The sequence below is a fragment of the Odontesthes bonariensis genome, chromosome 8, assembly GCF_027942865.1.
Source record: "Odontesthes bonariensis isolate fOdoBon6 chromosome 8, fOdoBon6.hap1, whole genome shotgun sequence".
Lineage (NCBI taxonomy): Eukaryota > Metazoa > Chordata > Actinopteri > Atheriniformes > Atherinopsidae > Odontesthes > Odontesthes bonariensis.
Window position 1 is genome coordinate 8,312,827 of NC_134513.1, and position 16,297 is coordinate 8,329,123.

The 16,297-nt window shown below is 41.4% G+C and overlaps 1 protein-coding gene across 1 annotated transcript in view; it reads right to left on the reverse strand.

Moving 5' to 3' along the window:
- Window positions 1–2,231: 2,231 nt before the first annotated feature.
- Window positions 2,232–16,297, reverse strand: part of pawr (PRKC, apoptosis, WT1, regulator) — a 60,875-nt gene continuing 46,809 nt past the window's right edge. Inside the window, exons 5-7 of the mRNA XM_075471535.1 lie at window positions 11,738–11,864; window positions 8,402–8,506; window positions 2,232–3,462 (exon numbers count right to left, since the gene is read on the reverse strand). Coding sequence (XP_075327650.1) covers window positions 3,376–3,462; window positions 8,402–8,506; window positions 11,738–11,864 — 319 coding nt within the window. The 3' untranslated portion in view covers window positions 2,232–3,375. The remainder of the gene's footprint in view (window positions 3,463–8,401; window positions 8,507–11,737; window positions 11,865–16,297) is intronic.

Genomic DNA, 16,297 nt, shown 5'->3' on the forward strand with positions numbered 1-16,297 from the left:
GTCTTGGATAAAGATACTGTTGGCTGCCACCCAAATGACATCTTTTTCAGTGAAGGTTGTGCCTATTTCAGCAAGACCAACTGCATTCAGCAAATATTCCAGCAAACTAAAGCCACTGTAAAAGGTGCGCAGCATTTGTCCATTTCTTGGATCTCCAACAATTAAAAGAGCAAAATAAAAACATCAGGAGCAATATTCTGTTTCTGCCTCGCAAGCTGAATGAAGCCGTTTGGTAAATGCCACACATTTGGACCATCGTTAGTCGATTCCTTTCTGTTTGTGAATTCTAAATATCCCATTGACTTTTCACTGAGCATTTCGACAAAGGGAAGCTCCACATGCGGTCCAGCTATTCAGGAAAGTGCATGTGAGGCATCTGAATTGAATTATTTTAGTGTTCCTGCTCCAACATGCCATCTGCACAGAGCAGCCAGTCAGGTGGCGCGACAACTTGAAATGTTCCCGGAGTGTATGGAGAGACATTAGATTAGCAAAGAAGGTGATCATTTCACCAGGGACAGCTCAATCTAAATACTGGCTCTAAAGCGTCACCTTAGACATCACTTAGTTTGGAGATAGTGAGGTATAAAACGGTGCATGGGTGGCCATTAGTGGTTTTCAGGCAGCTGAATGAGAAAATGGGCTGCTGTGATAAAGCCGAGCGGTCGAAATAGGGGAGAGGAAATTACCAAAAATATATCCAGTATCTTTCTATCCATCTGTTCTCACTCTCTTTGGCATCCTAACCCGTTCCATCCTCAGAGCGAATGAGGAGCGCTTCCTTGCACCAGGGACCCGGTAGATTGGAGAGATTGGCCAAAGAACCAAGAGCATGAAACCAACTGATAATGAAATGTGGCCGGGTATCTTCAAGAACAAGATAAGCCTCGCTTCTCATCTCTGTGCCGACTATCAGCTTTTCAGGATCTAATGTGCTTTGAGGAAGAGGACACGTCTATTCAGAGCAATGCGTGCGCTACAAACACACCCTAATGCATGCAGAATCATCATTAGAAGCTATTACATGCCACATTATGATTTACAATACGTTTTTGAATACGCCAGAAGCTTTTTTTCCCCTTCCTTTAGAGCATTGCATGACAAAGAATGAGACAAGAATGCCAGGCAGAGCTATTAATGAAAAGATATATGGTTATCTACTTTTACCCCTCTGAGAAAAATGCTCAGTCAAAATTGTTTCATATCCTGTCCTCTTTACAATCACAAATACTGCCAACAAGCTATCTGAAAGTGTCCACTTGGAGTTTTGGACCGCTCCTCTTCTGTGACAGTGTCCAACGCCTCTGTTTGCTCCATCTGTTTGCCAAAAGCGCTCTTTATTGCCCAGGTGGGCTTCTGCAAATGGGTGGCAGAGCTTTCCTCTACATTCTTTGAAGAAGTGAAACCCTCCCTTGTTGGTGTCCAAGAAAAGAAAAAAAAAAGGCTTTGAGATGTTGGTATCAGGACAGCTGAAATTCATCCAGATGGCCATAGAAGTGATCCAAAGATGCTTTTTTGACTTAATGCAACAATATTCTTCCAGGCACAGGAGTCACTTTTGGCTTCTTATGATGTCCTTAAACCACATAACACCGTTCACTCCTTCTTGCCACTGTATACCTCAAAATGGTGCCGATGCAGACGCGTTTTCTCGTTGAGCTTCAAAACTCCACCATAAAATTTACTGACAAAACTATTTCACACGCAGCAAAACCTGGAATTACTGAGCAATGGTAAAACCGAAAGGATCGTGATGCCGTCTGAACTGTAGCGGAGGTTTGATGGGGCAGCAGAGAACAGAACGACAGCAACAAACATTAGGCTGATATGAATGGTCTGTGTCCTCTGCAACTTTCCATAAAAATGCTAATAGGGATTACGGAGGGAGCCTGAAGCCCTTTCTACCCGCTGAAAGAGGCCATTATCAGTAAATTTAGCGAACATTAGTCCGATATAAATTCGTCCCTCCTCACTCTGTCACTGGGTGAGAATTACAGTTGGATGATGGGTTGTGTGGTGTAGATGGAGGTTTCACGTCCCAGCTGCAGTGAGGTTAGTGATTGACATGTTGAATTCTCATCAGCGGTGTGTGTGTGTGTGTGTGAGAGAGCTACGAGGAGAAACTACCCCCCCCACCCCTCCATGCCTCCACCACCATCACATTGCATTACCGACTCAGTGGCATGGTATCGTCACATCAAATTAGTCTTAATGAACACAAGCGAGTCGACTGAGGAGAGAGATAATCAAACTTTTATTAAATGACTTGATCTTCTGTACATGCATAATGTAATGGAAAGAGAGATAGGTCAGTGTCTGCAAGGGGCTGATCTTTACCCCCCAAAATATGTGAAGGCACGACTGACCAACAAAAGATTATCTGCCACAGTGAAGGAGCTCAACGAGCAACTTCTCCCTGTGATAAAATGATATGAATACAGACGGAGAAACGCTGCAACCACCCAAGCCTGTTCCCTTCAGTAAACAAGAAACGCATTTATAATAGTATATTCCTTCAGTTCATTTGGTTATTATACAAGAAAATGCAGTTCTGTAGCCGTCTTCATGCATTTTAGTTGCTTTACAGAGGTGAACATCTATCAGATAACTTGTAAATATCCCTAAGCATTTCATCGATGACAGGAACTCACAATCTTGCTCTAGAAATGGATAAAGCATATAATTCATTTAAGCTTTCTTTGTTGCTTTATTGTAGTAGCTCCCGCTGGATTAAAATGTACCAAGAAGTTATCAGAAGAAAGTGATCATTAATAAAGCACCAGGCTTTAACCATCGCAAAAAAAAAAAAAAATACAAAAAAAAAAGTCTCACGTGCATCGCATGGCACTATATCCCCACTTTGGCTGCTGATGCTGTAGCAGTAGTGGTGTTGAATTTGGTCCTCGATGGCAGAGATGATTCAGACATCGCAACACTGGAGCTCTTTTAAAGTTTGTGTGTGACTAAGTGTTTCGTGAAGGTTGGGAATGTCTACATTTGAGCCTTTAAACAAGTTTTCGTGTGCTCGGTCTTAACAGCACTTACATTCATTGTATCTATCTTTTTTTTAAGACTGTATCAGAACTGGGGGGAAAAATGAACAATCTAATTGAGCTATATACAATACATTTACATTAAATATGTATAAGATGACAGGCAATCCCCACCGCTAAGCTCCACTCTCACAACAAATGGAATATATGGGTTTTTTTCATTAAGGCTGTGGGCCTCTGAGGACGACCAGTTTAGAGTCTCACCTCCAACAAAGACACAGAATCTAACAGATAAAAGGCCACGCTGCTGGACTCGACCCCGAGCTGGATGTCAGGGGGAGGCTGGTGCCGCCACGTTGCGTCTGGGCCCCGCAGAGCAGTTCTACCTCGTCAGCTGGCCCACCACTTTCAGCAGAGTCTTGTTCTCCTGTTTGAGTTGCTCATTCTCATCTTCAATGTCATCCAGGTCCTGTGAAGAGGGCACAGCACACTGTGAGTTTGTACCTTCTGCCGCACATGAATATTCAACAGCTTGTACCTTCAGGGGGCCTGATCAGGTTTTTACTGTGTTTGTCTGAGAGTTAAAACAAGCATTACTTGCTGTCAGGTTTCCCCTTTCGGTCAGCTGGCCTAGAGAGCAACAAATTAGACATTAACAACATCAATTAGATGCAAATGAGAGTGGCTTCAAGTTGTCATAGTGCTGTCTCATCAAACTGACACTCCTCCACCCCATTTTCTGTGTCCTCCATCAGCTGTCGTGACTGTTGGGAAAGAGGTGAATGACTCTTGAAAAGTCACGCTAAAGAAGTCATACATTTAGCATGCTGCATGTCGTCTTTACTTCACAAAACAGCAAAGAAAAAAAAAAGGCGGATGCTTGACTTTCATGGGTTAGTTTTAAAGTGTCTGTAGGTTTAATCTCTGTTATGATGATGTGAAAACATCGTGAAAAAGTGTGAAGGGGTTGCTTGTAAAGAGGAGGTCCAGGTCCGCCAGAATATGCAGTCCTTGGTCTTAAGGAGCTAATTGGGGACACAATGTCAATCCAAGAAGAGGTTACCAACATACATGAATCGAAATGAACGAAAAATCCCAAATATTAGAGCCATGTGCGAAGCAATTTTAAGAGTTCAAAAATACTTGTTATTTTTTCCACCCCAACCGTTAACAGTCTTTGTAAAATAAAAGATGTCCGGCATCAATTCACCATCATCGTGTGAGCTATACAGTGAGGAAGGTTCATGGTGATAAACCTCTTCATCTGTGGCTTTGCACCTGGAGATCATCTTTACATCAGTTGGTGTGACCGAATGGAAGAACTTTGATTAATAACTTTCCCTGCAGTGTACTTCACTGTGTTTTACTTTATGCTTTTATGTTCTATGTAAATCACTCTGCATCACCAAGTTGTTGAGTGTGATTTTAAGAAATTCCCTTTTCCTTGTTTAGTATCTCCCTCAGTAAATGTTTTTTCCCCATTCATATATCCCAAAACAACAACTTTTATACATTTGAAAGGGTAATTTTAATTATATGACTTATTTCAAACACAAAAATTAACATTTGTGTGGGCTTCATAATTGTATCAAATTGAACGCTTAGATGTATTATGTTCTTGCTTTGTTTTTTTTAAAGTTATTTATTCCACACTTGTTTTTCACTTGAGCCACTTTTACTGGACCGGTGGCCTCAACTGCTCAGATATGCATTAAAAAAAATGAGATAAGAGAAGGAGGAGTTAGAATTAGCTGCATATGCTTAACAGAGAACTTTTTTACTTTCAACGAGTTATTGTTGAGCTCCTCAAAACTTCTAACTGTTGTTTTTTTCACTGCGCATACAGTTTGGACCCAACAATGACCACAGGAGACTTTTTAATCCTCTTTTGAAGACCCCGACATTTCTTTGAGGAATACAGAACTAAAAGGAGCATTTGCTGGATAGAGATGTTGTTCTGTATCTCCTGAACAGACAGATAAAGTTTTTCCTTTGACGTGTATCCCTCTTTATCATTGGATAGATGTTCTGATCTGCATTCATAACAAAGCTCTGCCAGATCGAACTTCTTTCTTAAAAGCTTATCTAGAGAGAGATGCACATCCACCAGCTGAGTTTTATCATTTCTTTCTCTTCCAAGTAAACTTCCACGTTGACTGAGGGTTCAATCTTCCTCTGCAGAGATACCGACTGGATCAGCTGTTATCTCCTGTTTGACCCTGCAGCAGAGACATTTCCGATGCCTCTCGCTGCGTCTTTACATGAAGCACTTTTGTTATGACCAGCCGCCCGTCCTTCCGATGCTATCAGAGCGATGCCCCCTGCAATATTGCGCCCTTTGTGTTTGCAGATGGGTTGTGTAGTGTCCATCATAACAACAAAGGCATCCAGATAATTGCCCAGCAACATCCAGTCGACTTGTTTTCTAAAAACGCTGTATTTGTTGGGTTTGATCCGTTTGGATTTGATTGGCTCCACAGGGGACAGCGAGGACCTATTCTCTCTGAATATTTCAGCCATGCCAGTCTTTTTTTTTTTTTTTTTACATATTTTCCCCCCTCCTTCCATATTTGCATTTAAAAATGCCCCAAAAAAAGATATGTCCTTCCGCCACCCACGAGTGATCCAGGAAACTGTGGCAAAGGCTGAAAGTTGACGAGAGATTGTTGACAGTCTGGGGTGAAAATGAATGAAGGTTTCAGAGGGTTCGGGGGAAGTTTCCCTCAGATCAGCGAATAAAAACACACGTCAGCCAACACGCGTGTGGCTCTATCGCACCGTAAGGAGGAAACAGGCCTCCAAACCATGAAGTCAGATGTAAAAACACACATGACCTCTGCCAGTGGGTTCATGACCGCATAGCTTAAGACAGGGTTACAAAACCTGTCAAAAGCTAATTATTGCAAGAGCAACACTTGCTGAAGTGGTTTTTATGATTTCCCAAAGGGGCGCCATAGACTTCTTCAGAAAGAAAGGAGATTTTTTCTTTTTTCTTTATTACACTCAATTATATCACTTCAGCTCCAGTATACCTCAGCTGAACCAATTCAGATATGCTCAAACAACCAAGCTTAGGCTTATTTTCCCAAATGAAATCTGTCCAGCTTCTAAAGCAGCAGGAAGTTGAAAGGTTCAAAGACTTTCTTCGTCTTCTGTGGCACAAGAAGACGACGGTGGGAGAAAAGCCTTTGTTATCGCTCTGATCATTCTGAGGCAGAACTGGGTTTGCAAAAGTTTACGTTCAGCACGATCACGATAATGCAGCTTAAACAAAAAGTGCAGCGATTCGACTCTGATCAAAGAAACACAGATTGTAGTTTTCTTGGTCCAGTTCAGAATATCAAAGGGCTAACCTGCCAATTCAGCTTCTACAATTTTTATTTTAATGCTAAATGCAGCTGAGCATGTTTCATGATAAACATTTCCAATAAATAATCGCCAATAAATTTTCTTCAAAAACTGCTCCGGGTTACAGGCCCTTCGCTGTGCTGTTGTAAAAAGGATCGCAGCTTTGAGAGCAAAGAAATTTTTTTGTTTTACTTCCCTTTTTTTGAAAGTTTACATTAAATTTACATCACGCTGCCTGCTCTGCTAGTCCTGGACCTCTGAGCCACGCCCGCTCATCAGTTAGTGAAGAGACTGCGTATGTGCAGCAACCACTTTCCATCAGGGTTTTAATATGACGAGGGAAATATGAAAATCTTCTTTTTCCCCCCCCATTTGTTTTTTTCATTTAGCAGTAGCTAACGCTAACTGCTTGGCTAATGAAGATGACGCACACCAACGTCTAAGATGTTTTTGCCGTTACTTTTTGAAGGATTAAAATTATTGCTACACCCATACTTTGTTCACTGAAGCTTTCTAGTTGAACGGTTATGCTCTGTAATACAGACAACCCCCAGCTGTGAGGATCACACCTGTTCTCTCCTTACTCTTGTAGCTACATTGAACGTTGTGATCCGCTCTCAGTGTATTAACGCCGCTTTTTTGGGATGTTTCCGATAAAGTTGTAGGTCTCCAAGTACAAATTATTTCATGACATCTCGGGCATGATCCATTACTGTTGATGAGATTGAGCAAACACACATCTGGGGGTTTAATACAGTGGAAAAGATCATTCATTCATTCAATATTCCCTCTGTCTTAAAGTCCGGGGTTAATCAAGGGTGCAGCTGTATCTGTGCGCAAGATGCATTTACTTCAGAACTAATATTCCCTGAGCCTTACCTGCGAGCCACCAGTCAAGAGCTGCTCAAGCTGAAAATCAGTTGATCGACTGGAACACTCTACTCAAAAATCCCACTTTCCTAACAAAATAAACAGCCACGTCATGATGAATATTTTTATGTTCAGATTACATATATGTCCAAATGATGAAATGGAGAACTGAGGTCACACAGATGAATCGCATTTTGGCCGGGTGTCTTGTCATGCAAAGATATTTGTCCAGGTAATTTATTGTGACAAGCAAGAAGTCTTTATTATGAAGAAGGCAGTAAGAGATCAAGTCTGACCTTTAGCACTACTACCAGGCCTGTAATCAACACAGCATCAACAGTTTACATTGGAAAGAACCCCACCAATTGTGCAGATGTGGCAGAAGGCTTCAAAATCCAGTCATAATAACTCATTGTTTAATACCTACATGTAAAAAGGTGGAAACACTCGAGGGTGACCTTTCGAGTACCGCGTTGAAACATGTTCATTCGCTACAGATGAAAACATTTGCCTGATTGGGGATTCATTTAATAACAAAGATTCAAATGTGTCCTGCTGTGTACAGTGAACTTCTAAACCACCTTTTCCAGGGGAAGTCCAGCTGTGAAATGAAGTCTTTGTTCTAAACGGTGGCTGATTGTAATCTCTGCCTTCCACCACATTTAACCTAACAATACCACACTGATTGGGTGAAGCTGGCAAGCTTGTAATTTGGTGATCATTTAGTTTGGCCCCTGGCTGTACTTTACTGAATATGAAATGGCACAGTAAGGTTTGAAAGTTGGAATTTTTTGGGCTGTGTGTTTCTAAAGGCCAAACTATTGGACTATTGTTTGACTTGCACCTCAGTCTCCATACTGCTTTCATAGTCACAGGTCATTTTTCTAACTGCTGAAGGACTGCAGATCTTTACAGTTTCCTGACGACAAGAAGCCCGGAATAGTTCATTTTCTTGTGCATTCTTTTATATATGAATTCTAATATCACAATTAATGTGGCTGCACTGTTTTAATCTCAAATTACAAAACAACAAATCCTCATGCACTGCAAGAAAATGTAAACCTATTATACACCCCAGTAAAATGCCAGATGAGGATTTACAACCCCCACAAGCCACCCACGCACGCAAACACAAAGAAACGCTCAAAATATCCGACATCGGAGCAGAAAATAATGGATGCTTCACTCACTCTGTTCAACAAGTCGATTTCCTCTTTCAGCTTCCCGATGAGATCGTCTTTGTCCTGGTGAGCCTTCAGCAACCGGGCGTTCTCCTGACGCTCCCTGGCCAGCTCCTAAAACACATGGAAGGAAAGCTCACGTCACCGGGAAACAGAAGCAGTGCTCGACTGCGTTTAGTTTTACAAACACAAAACACCAAAGGAGTCTTCTGTACTTAGCACAGGTATACAACTAAGAAACTGGAGAACTGCTGCCTGAAAGGAAAAACTCAGCCTTTATACACATTAATAAATGAGCATTTAGGTCTTGTAATTTGCAGTGACATTGGGTATTAGTTTAACCACCTGATTAAGATGCCTCTTAAATGATTGAGTGACGGAAAAGCCTAAATCAATATTTAATGTGACTGCTATCTGAGGTACAGATTATCAAGTTACTTGGCAGGTAACTGAAAGACTGAAATCAGTCAAGTTTGATCTGGAATTAATTTCTTTCCGATTCTCTTTTCGCATGATGCCGTTCACCTTTTATTAGTTTATGAAATATTTGAAGCCTAAAGAGTCCCAACCAATCACCATGCTGGACCTCAAGGATGTTGTTGGGATTGAATGCATCTATAATCTTTAAGCAAATGACAGCTGAGTCCCAAACAACTCAATACAGTCTCATCTGACCGCAGAATTGAAGACTGAAGGACTTCTTCTTTGCCCAGATGAGCTTTTGTGTGCCTGTCTTGTAATGAAATCATCCTTGGTTTACAGCAAGCTCTGTGCAGTGTCCAGCGGAGCGTCTGCTCTGATTCATCAGGATGGCCTTGGTGGGAATTTTCAGAGATGAAGACGACAAAAAGATTCTGGGGGGGGGCATTAGGCACTCAGCAGAAAAACCTGGCCTTTGATCTTCAAACAAAAAAGATCCCAAAAGCAAATTGACAAAAAAAAATTGAAAACGTGGCATGTGACTGAATAATTCTGGGCATAGCTGTATGTTGTTTCATACAAATTGCCACGCCGACTCTGGGATTTAAAGTTTAAAGAGGAGCTACAGGAAAGAGTATCAGCCTGCTGGAACCAGAACCCAGACCCAGATAAAACGGACAGTAGATGGAAGCAAGAAAAAGAATTCCTCTGCCTGTAACCATATCACCTCTAAATGTAACCGGTCCATCGGCTACCGGGCGCTTGCGGCTCTGCATCAGTTGGTCACAGGGGATAAATTTTTTGAAAACGAGGCAGTTTAGATAAAGTTTGTCATTTCCATTTTCAAACCCACAATATTAAATCTACCCAGAATGCTAGCAAACCAAAAGTTAATGTCCCCTTCATGCAGCACTTTTGTGCATCTTTCAGACTGTACTTAAAAGCTAGTGTGTTACTGTCTGCTCCTCCCACGGCCTGAGGGAGATAAATGGATATTGTTCCTCACTGAGGGACCGAACCACACTGTGCATGTTACACACACATTAGATTAATATGCACACATCTTCAAATTGCTGTTTTTATGATGGAAATGAAGATCAGACCGGGATTTTCATTCCCAAGCTCAATTTTCTTTCCGTTGCAGGTAAGCCTGAAATTGTTTACATAGTAACCGATTGTGCAGGTACAAAGCGAGATATAATGATTTGGTATATAAATCTGCTTTACAGAAAAACCTTATAAATCCCAGCTTTTAATGGGAGATAACTGCAGCTTTGAATTATTACTGAATCTCTCTCTGGAGGACACCTGAACAGACATCTTGCTCCTCTTAAACCAACACAGAACTGACAGCAAAGCCTTTATTCTAAATGGATAAACATGTCTCTTCTCTTCTGACCTGGCTCCAACTCAAGATTACTTGAGTTTTGAAAGCAGGCGTCTCTGTAAGACATGCGCAACTATAACAAACAACATGCACTTGTTGTGAGGGCTTTCAGCTATGTCTGAGGACTTAAAAGTGCATGTCTGACTGTGAGAGAAACAGCCTGCACAAAAGTAAGAGCGTGAAATATTGTTTCAAAAGCATTTCTGCTCATTTCACCTGGAGAAACACCTCACGCTGAAGTCAGGTAGGTCACAGAATTACTTACTTTAAAAACCCTTTCACGAAAGCCACCCCAAGTGACATTTGATTCTGAGTCGAGCTTCTGCAGTGGGAGCAGAGAGGAGTGGAGTGTCTGATAGGAGCGGTGTTGAAGGAAAAGACATATTTGCACTGTTAAAGGTCATCTCTTCAACATCATATAGGAGAATTTCTGTCAGGACAAAGCTGCAGTTTTCAGATGGAAAATCCGAACTTTGGCAGCTGCACAAAGGACTCAAATTGGAAATTCATCCGAACAAAGCTCTTTTTATTGTGGCTCTAAGTTGAAAATCTAGTGCGAGTCACAGTGCACTGAAACATTGATAGGATTTGATTGTTACAGGAGATGTCAACCGAACAGCTCTTCAATTTGAGATTTCGAACGATCTGTGGGAGAGATACAGGGAGGAAAACTTACGAAAGTCGTGCTTAGGATTTGCTCTCACATGCTGGTTTTCCCTGCCCAGTCTTCAAGATGTAAATGACACCCTGGAGATGAGTTACGGGCTCATTAGAAGAAGAAATCGTGCTCGTTTAGTCCTGATCAAGAAAGCAGAAACCACCGCAGGCACTGAGGTGAGATCCTAAATATTGTTACTGAATATCTTTATTTAGGATTTTGCATTTTTACACTAAAAATAAAAGGATACGTTTCTTTTAATTGCCAGTTACAAAAACTAAGCAGTTTGAGGTAAAGTTAAAATTCAGAAAAATTTTCAATTTCCCCAAAAAGCTTTGTCTTTTTTAATGAGACGGAAAACTAACAGACCTTTTGAGTTTAGAAGCACGGGGGCATCTGGACTCAATCTTTACTGTATACCTTAAGAGTCCTTGCTATGGGCTTGATTCAGGGATAGTCTCTAATGTCTGTTGTACAGCTTTTCCGTACCTCTCCAAGAAATATCTGTAGTATTCCTATTAAGGTCTGACGCCTACTTAAAAAAAACCAAAGAAGCATTGGTTAAAATTCACAAACTCCGTGGACCACAGTGATACAGTCACCAGATGTTCAGTAAATATCACGTCTGTTTGACAGGGAAAGATCGGAGATCTCTAAAGAACAACAGGCGCTGACCTTCTCTCAGCAGGAAGGAAATTAACCTGCCGACATGTGCGTGCTGCGGCTCATCTTTAGCATGAGCGCGCCCAGTCTCAAAGCAGATGCCTATGTTTACTCCCCTTTCTGTCGAAAAGCAGAACAGAAATCTGTCCGGGGTACCCGTGTTTTAAGGTCGACGTTTGCCTCGATGAGGTGATTGACAGCTGCTCGGTCTACCTACCCTCTCCAGCTCCTCCAGCCTCTTCTCCAGACTTCCAGGCCCTGCAGCTCCTCCATCTCTGCCGTGACGGTTGTGTCGCTGTCTGTTGTTCCCGCCAACTTCCTCCTCAGACCCCTGTCCTACAGAGCTGCAACAACAAAAAAAAACCCATACCTTTAAGTTTTAAACTTTGGTAACATGCCAGTAACTTGCTTTTTATGTGAACACAACCAGCCAATGATGCCATCGCTGAAGATTTCTGCTTTGAACCTATAGAGCTCCGCCTACGGTCTCAGAAAGGTTACACAGCTGGTATGTTCCATGTAGAACGTTGGGAGGAACAAACGTAATTAAATCAGGAGCTGGCAAGCTACGGGAGAAATGAGCGCAATCTTGGAGAAGCTATTTGGTGTATTTTGCTCTTGTTGCCGCAAAATAGATGGCAGACCTGAAATGTTCCGGTTATGGCTGCGATAATCAGAAATCAGATTCTGTAAGGCTGCACGTCTCACTTCAAGATGTTAAAATACAACAGACGTGGATTAAGTTCATGTGAAGACATTGTGTCCCATCAAAAGCACCAAAGAGGACACCTGTTTTGCAAATGAGACCCTAAAACACCTCGGGTTAGCCACTAAACTAATTCTAAAGCCAGGAGTACCAGAAGGCATGTTGGTTTATTTCTTCTCTTTTATGTGTTTTCTCTCTGTTCTGCTCTCAAGCAGCGAGTCTCTCGGTACACTTGGCTGTGTGTATGGACTGTTGACCTCCGGGACAGCGGTCACTAATAAAGAGACCCAAGAGAGACTGTATGGTGCATCGGCGTCTTGCCAAAAGTTAAGTGAGTACCAGCGGGCGCTCTATGAAAAGACTGTGAATCTTGCACTTTGAGAGTGAGTTGGCAACCCTGATCATTGGGTCTCGGTTGTTTTTCCAGAGTTGGAGGAGACTTCGGAGAACTGTTGGAGAGCTGAGATGTGGGTTGGACCAGATTCCCATTCCACTAAATGATGAAAAAGTCCTACCCCAAGGCCATTTCAATGTCATTTCGCAAAAACCTTCAAATAAACGGTGTTTAGGAGCATTAGATGAGTTTTTAGGAGATTAATACTGCTTTGAGGGACTATAAAACTCTTAATTACAACTTATTTATAAATTTTTATAAAGAGTGAAATTTGTGTTTCATTTTGTCTCCTCAAAATTGTCCAGTAGTGTATTCACGCCGAGGCTGTTTGAAGGTATGAATCACGGACACATTATTAAACTTCAATAGGATGACACATCCATCATCAAAAGAACAGGTGGGAATATCTTCTGCGCATTTGCCCTTTCAATTAGGCATGCATTATTAACACTCCTCTGCCTTTTCTTCCTCTAATGGAGAAGAGGCCGACAAGGATTTGCAACTTTGGTGCAAAAAGGATTCTGATTAAGAAACAATTTACATATTACAACTTCAAATAGGCCCCGGAATGGCAGTGGCAAGTGTGTGTCACTGTTCTTAAGAAACAGTTGCCGAGAGAAGAAAATGGATTCAAAGGTTTTGGAGCGCTGCTCGAGTAGAACATTAACCTTATCTCCTTTTCACTTTTCACTCACTGTGCATAGACTGTGGTGGCTGGAAAAGAATATTCATGTGCAATTTATTTTCTTACGGACCTTATTCTAACAATTATCAACGCTGAAACAGGGACAAATTGCTATCTCTGCACCCCACGACTGCAACAACTCCCCCCTCGCTGATAGGAGCAAACTGTGACAGGTTTATAAAATCTCCCCGCATGAGAATCAAATTACTGGGGAGTCTGCGGGCTTCACTGGGCTGTCTGAAGGGGCTGTTGGCATATTTCTTCAGCTGAAACAGACAGGAAAGCTGCTGGCAAGACAAAGAACAAATATAACTCCTTTATTCCATCTGCACTCTCCTCAAAATGTGCCAGATATGATGTCCCCATTATCAGAAGACTATACAAAGAACTTTTAACTGGGGGTGTGGAGGCAGCGGTGGGAGAGGTGTCGATGTAAACTGTCACAACAGAGAAAACTGGTTCTTTTTCTCTTCTTTTCTAATTTTAAACATTAATTAAACATACGAAAAATAATAACTCTAAAACTCACTGTCTGACTTAAGACGTCAGCATATAATGCCATCAACTACTGATGTGTTATTTTTCATTTAATTTAAGAATATAGAAACTTAATTAAAAATACAGCATATTTAGGAAATAAGAGTAAGTCATTTTCTTTCTTTCTTTCTTTTCCTGTGAAATTTTTTCAAAGGTTTGATGTGGAATGTGCCCAATGGGAAAAGCTACACAGAGAAGGATTTAGTTACATCTGCAAGTAGAAAATTCTTAGGAACTGAGTGAAACGAGTGTCAGCCATGTAAGAGCTCCTGAACCCTCCAAACACAAACATTGCTTATATGCTTCCTTTCTTATCTCCTTTAGCACAGGATACACTGAATACACTGTTGCCAATACTAGTTGGAGGGGGGGAAAGACACTATAAATTATACTAGCAAGACACGGGACAAGAATAAACACAATATTAACATTTACTGAAAAAAAAAACAGAATGATAGACAGCAGCAGAGTTAGCTTTATTGCTACCATCAGTGAGCAATAACTGATTAAGTGTCTTGTTCTGTCGTGTGATTTGTTTGGCCGACGTGTGTTCATCACATATCACATATCATAGTATACAAGAAAATATGCAGTCTTCTTCTTGTTATGCCCTGTAACATTAACCAATTTTCATATAAATTGGTGGCTTCTGAAGGTGTTTTTGTCAACCACTAAGTATGACAACATATTCACATGTATAGTTGTGCATGTGCGGGGCTCAGGCAGTGGCATTACAACTCACAACTGTAGAGGGAGCCAAAGAGCCAGAAAAATTGCCAATTTCTCCAGTGATGCTATGCATTAATTTGCAGTGTTTTTATCATTAATGTCCAGTAATTCCCATCCAGTAATCCAGTGATAGCCAAAGAGTTTCCTAATGTGTGAGTCTAATGTCAATGTGCTTAAATCTAGGAGAAATATTTTTAACAGCTAAACACATAAGCAGATTGTTTTTCAAATATGTCTAGCTGTCCATTTTCATATCGCCCAACTAAAAGCAGCATGGCTTTGTTTTTGTAAAGACCGACTAAAGCTACAAGTTTGTGGCAAAATCTAAATTTGTTACTCTTTTTTTTCCCAGTAAGGCTACTGTGCTTTGTCTCACACACACACACACACACACACACACACACACACACACACACGTAGAGGTTGCATTGTTCTGTACAATGACATTTACAGGGCCAACAGCTTATTTTGCTTTGTTCTTTTTAGCCAAACGTATCAGCAGCCATTTCTTTTGATCAAGAGGGAGTCCTTGGAATGCTCTCCTTGGTGCTCACCTAGACCAAGACAAAGTGCATTTCATCTTCTCTCTAGTTGTGACTTTTCAAGGCAGAGTTTCTTTTATCAGCATGAGCACAAAGTGCACTGGTCGTGCACACACACACACACACGTGTATACATTACAAAGTTTAAAGCAAATGCATTATTTGGAAATCCAAACACAAAAGCTCGTCTACATGCGTGCATGTCATCTTTTCAAGACGTCCCTGATCGCACCCAGAGACACAACCAACACACACAAGAGGACCAGGATGCACAGCGGGTGCTGAAGTCAAGCCCAAACATCCATGGCCTTGAGACTAAATATCACACTGTGGCCCATTAGCACCCCGCAGAGTGAGGTCTGGGGGAAGAGACGGGCTAAGCCAATCACACACTCGCAGGAGCCTCTGCAGGAGGGAGGGGGAAGCACAAACAGGAGAGCCAGTAACAGCAGCAGCCATAGGTAACAGCATCTCTCCGCAAACTCAAGCGCTGATGCAGGACTCAACTCCATGCCAAACCACAAAATACTAAACTATCTGATTTACAGCCTTTCTGGCCTTGAAACATAATATTACTCAAAACAGAAACATCTTTCCACTCAGAGCCGCTAGATTGAAGACGCAGTTGCTTCTCTGCCATCTCAAATGCTGCTGTGCTTTTAAGCCTTCTCAACAGGCAGGGGTGTGCTTTGGTTGTCAACACTACAATCTCTCCAGCCCCCTGAGCTGGCAAAGATGAGCTGCTTTTATAGTTTTCATTTTTCTTCTCGAAATGTAGAAGGAACTTTCAAAATAGAACATCCAGAATGAACAGCAGATGTGCCTCCGTTTATGAATAATGTTGACACTTGAAAGCTTTTTTTTTTTTTTTTTTTCCCCCTCGGAAAGTCCTCACATGCTGAGACGTCTCTTTTTGCAGTCTGCGAAGGTGTTGATAAGTCCCACATAAAAACATTAGTTAGTGGTAGATCAAGCATTTTTATGACCTGCAGCTGTTGTCACCTAATGATACATGTGATAAAAAACAAGTCAATAATATACAAAGTTGATCTATCAACTGATATATAAGAGAGCTGGGATCTGATTCAAAGAATTAAAGTTGTCAGAAATGCCATTGAAGCTACTTTTGTGTCATAATTGCAATTTATTCTGTTTTTTTTTCTCCAGACAAAATAAACAGCTGA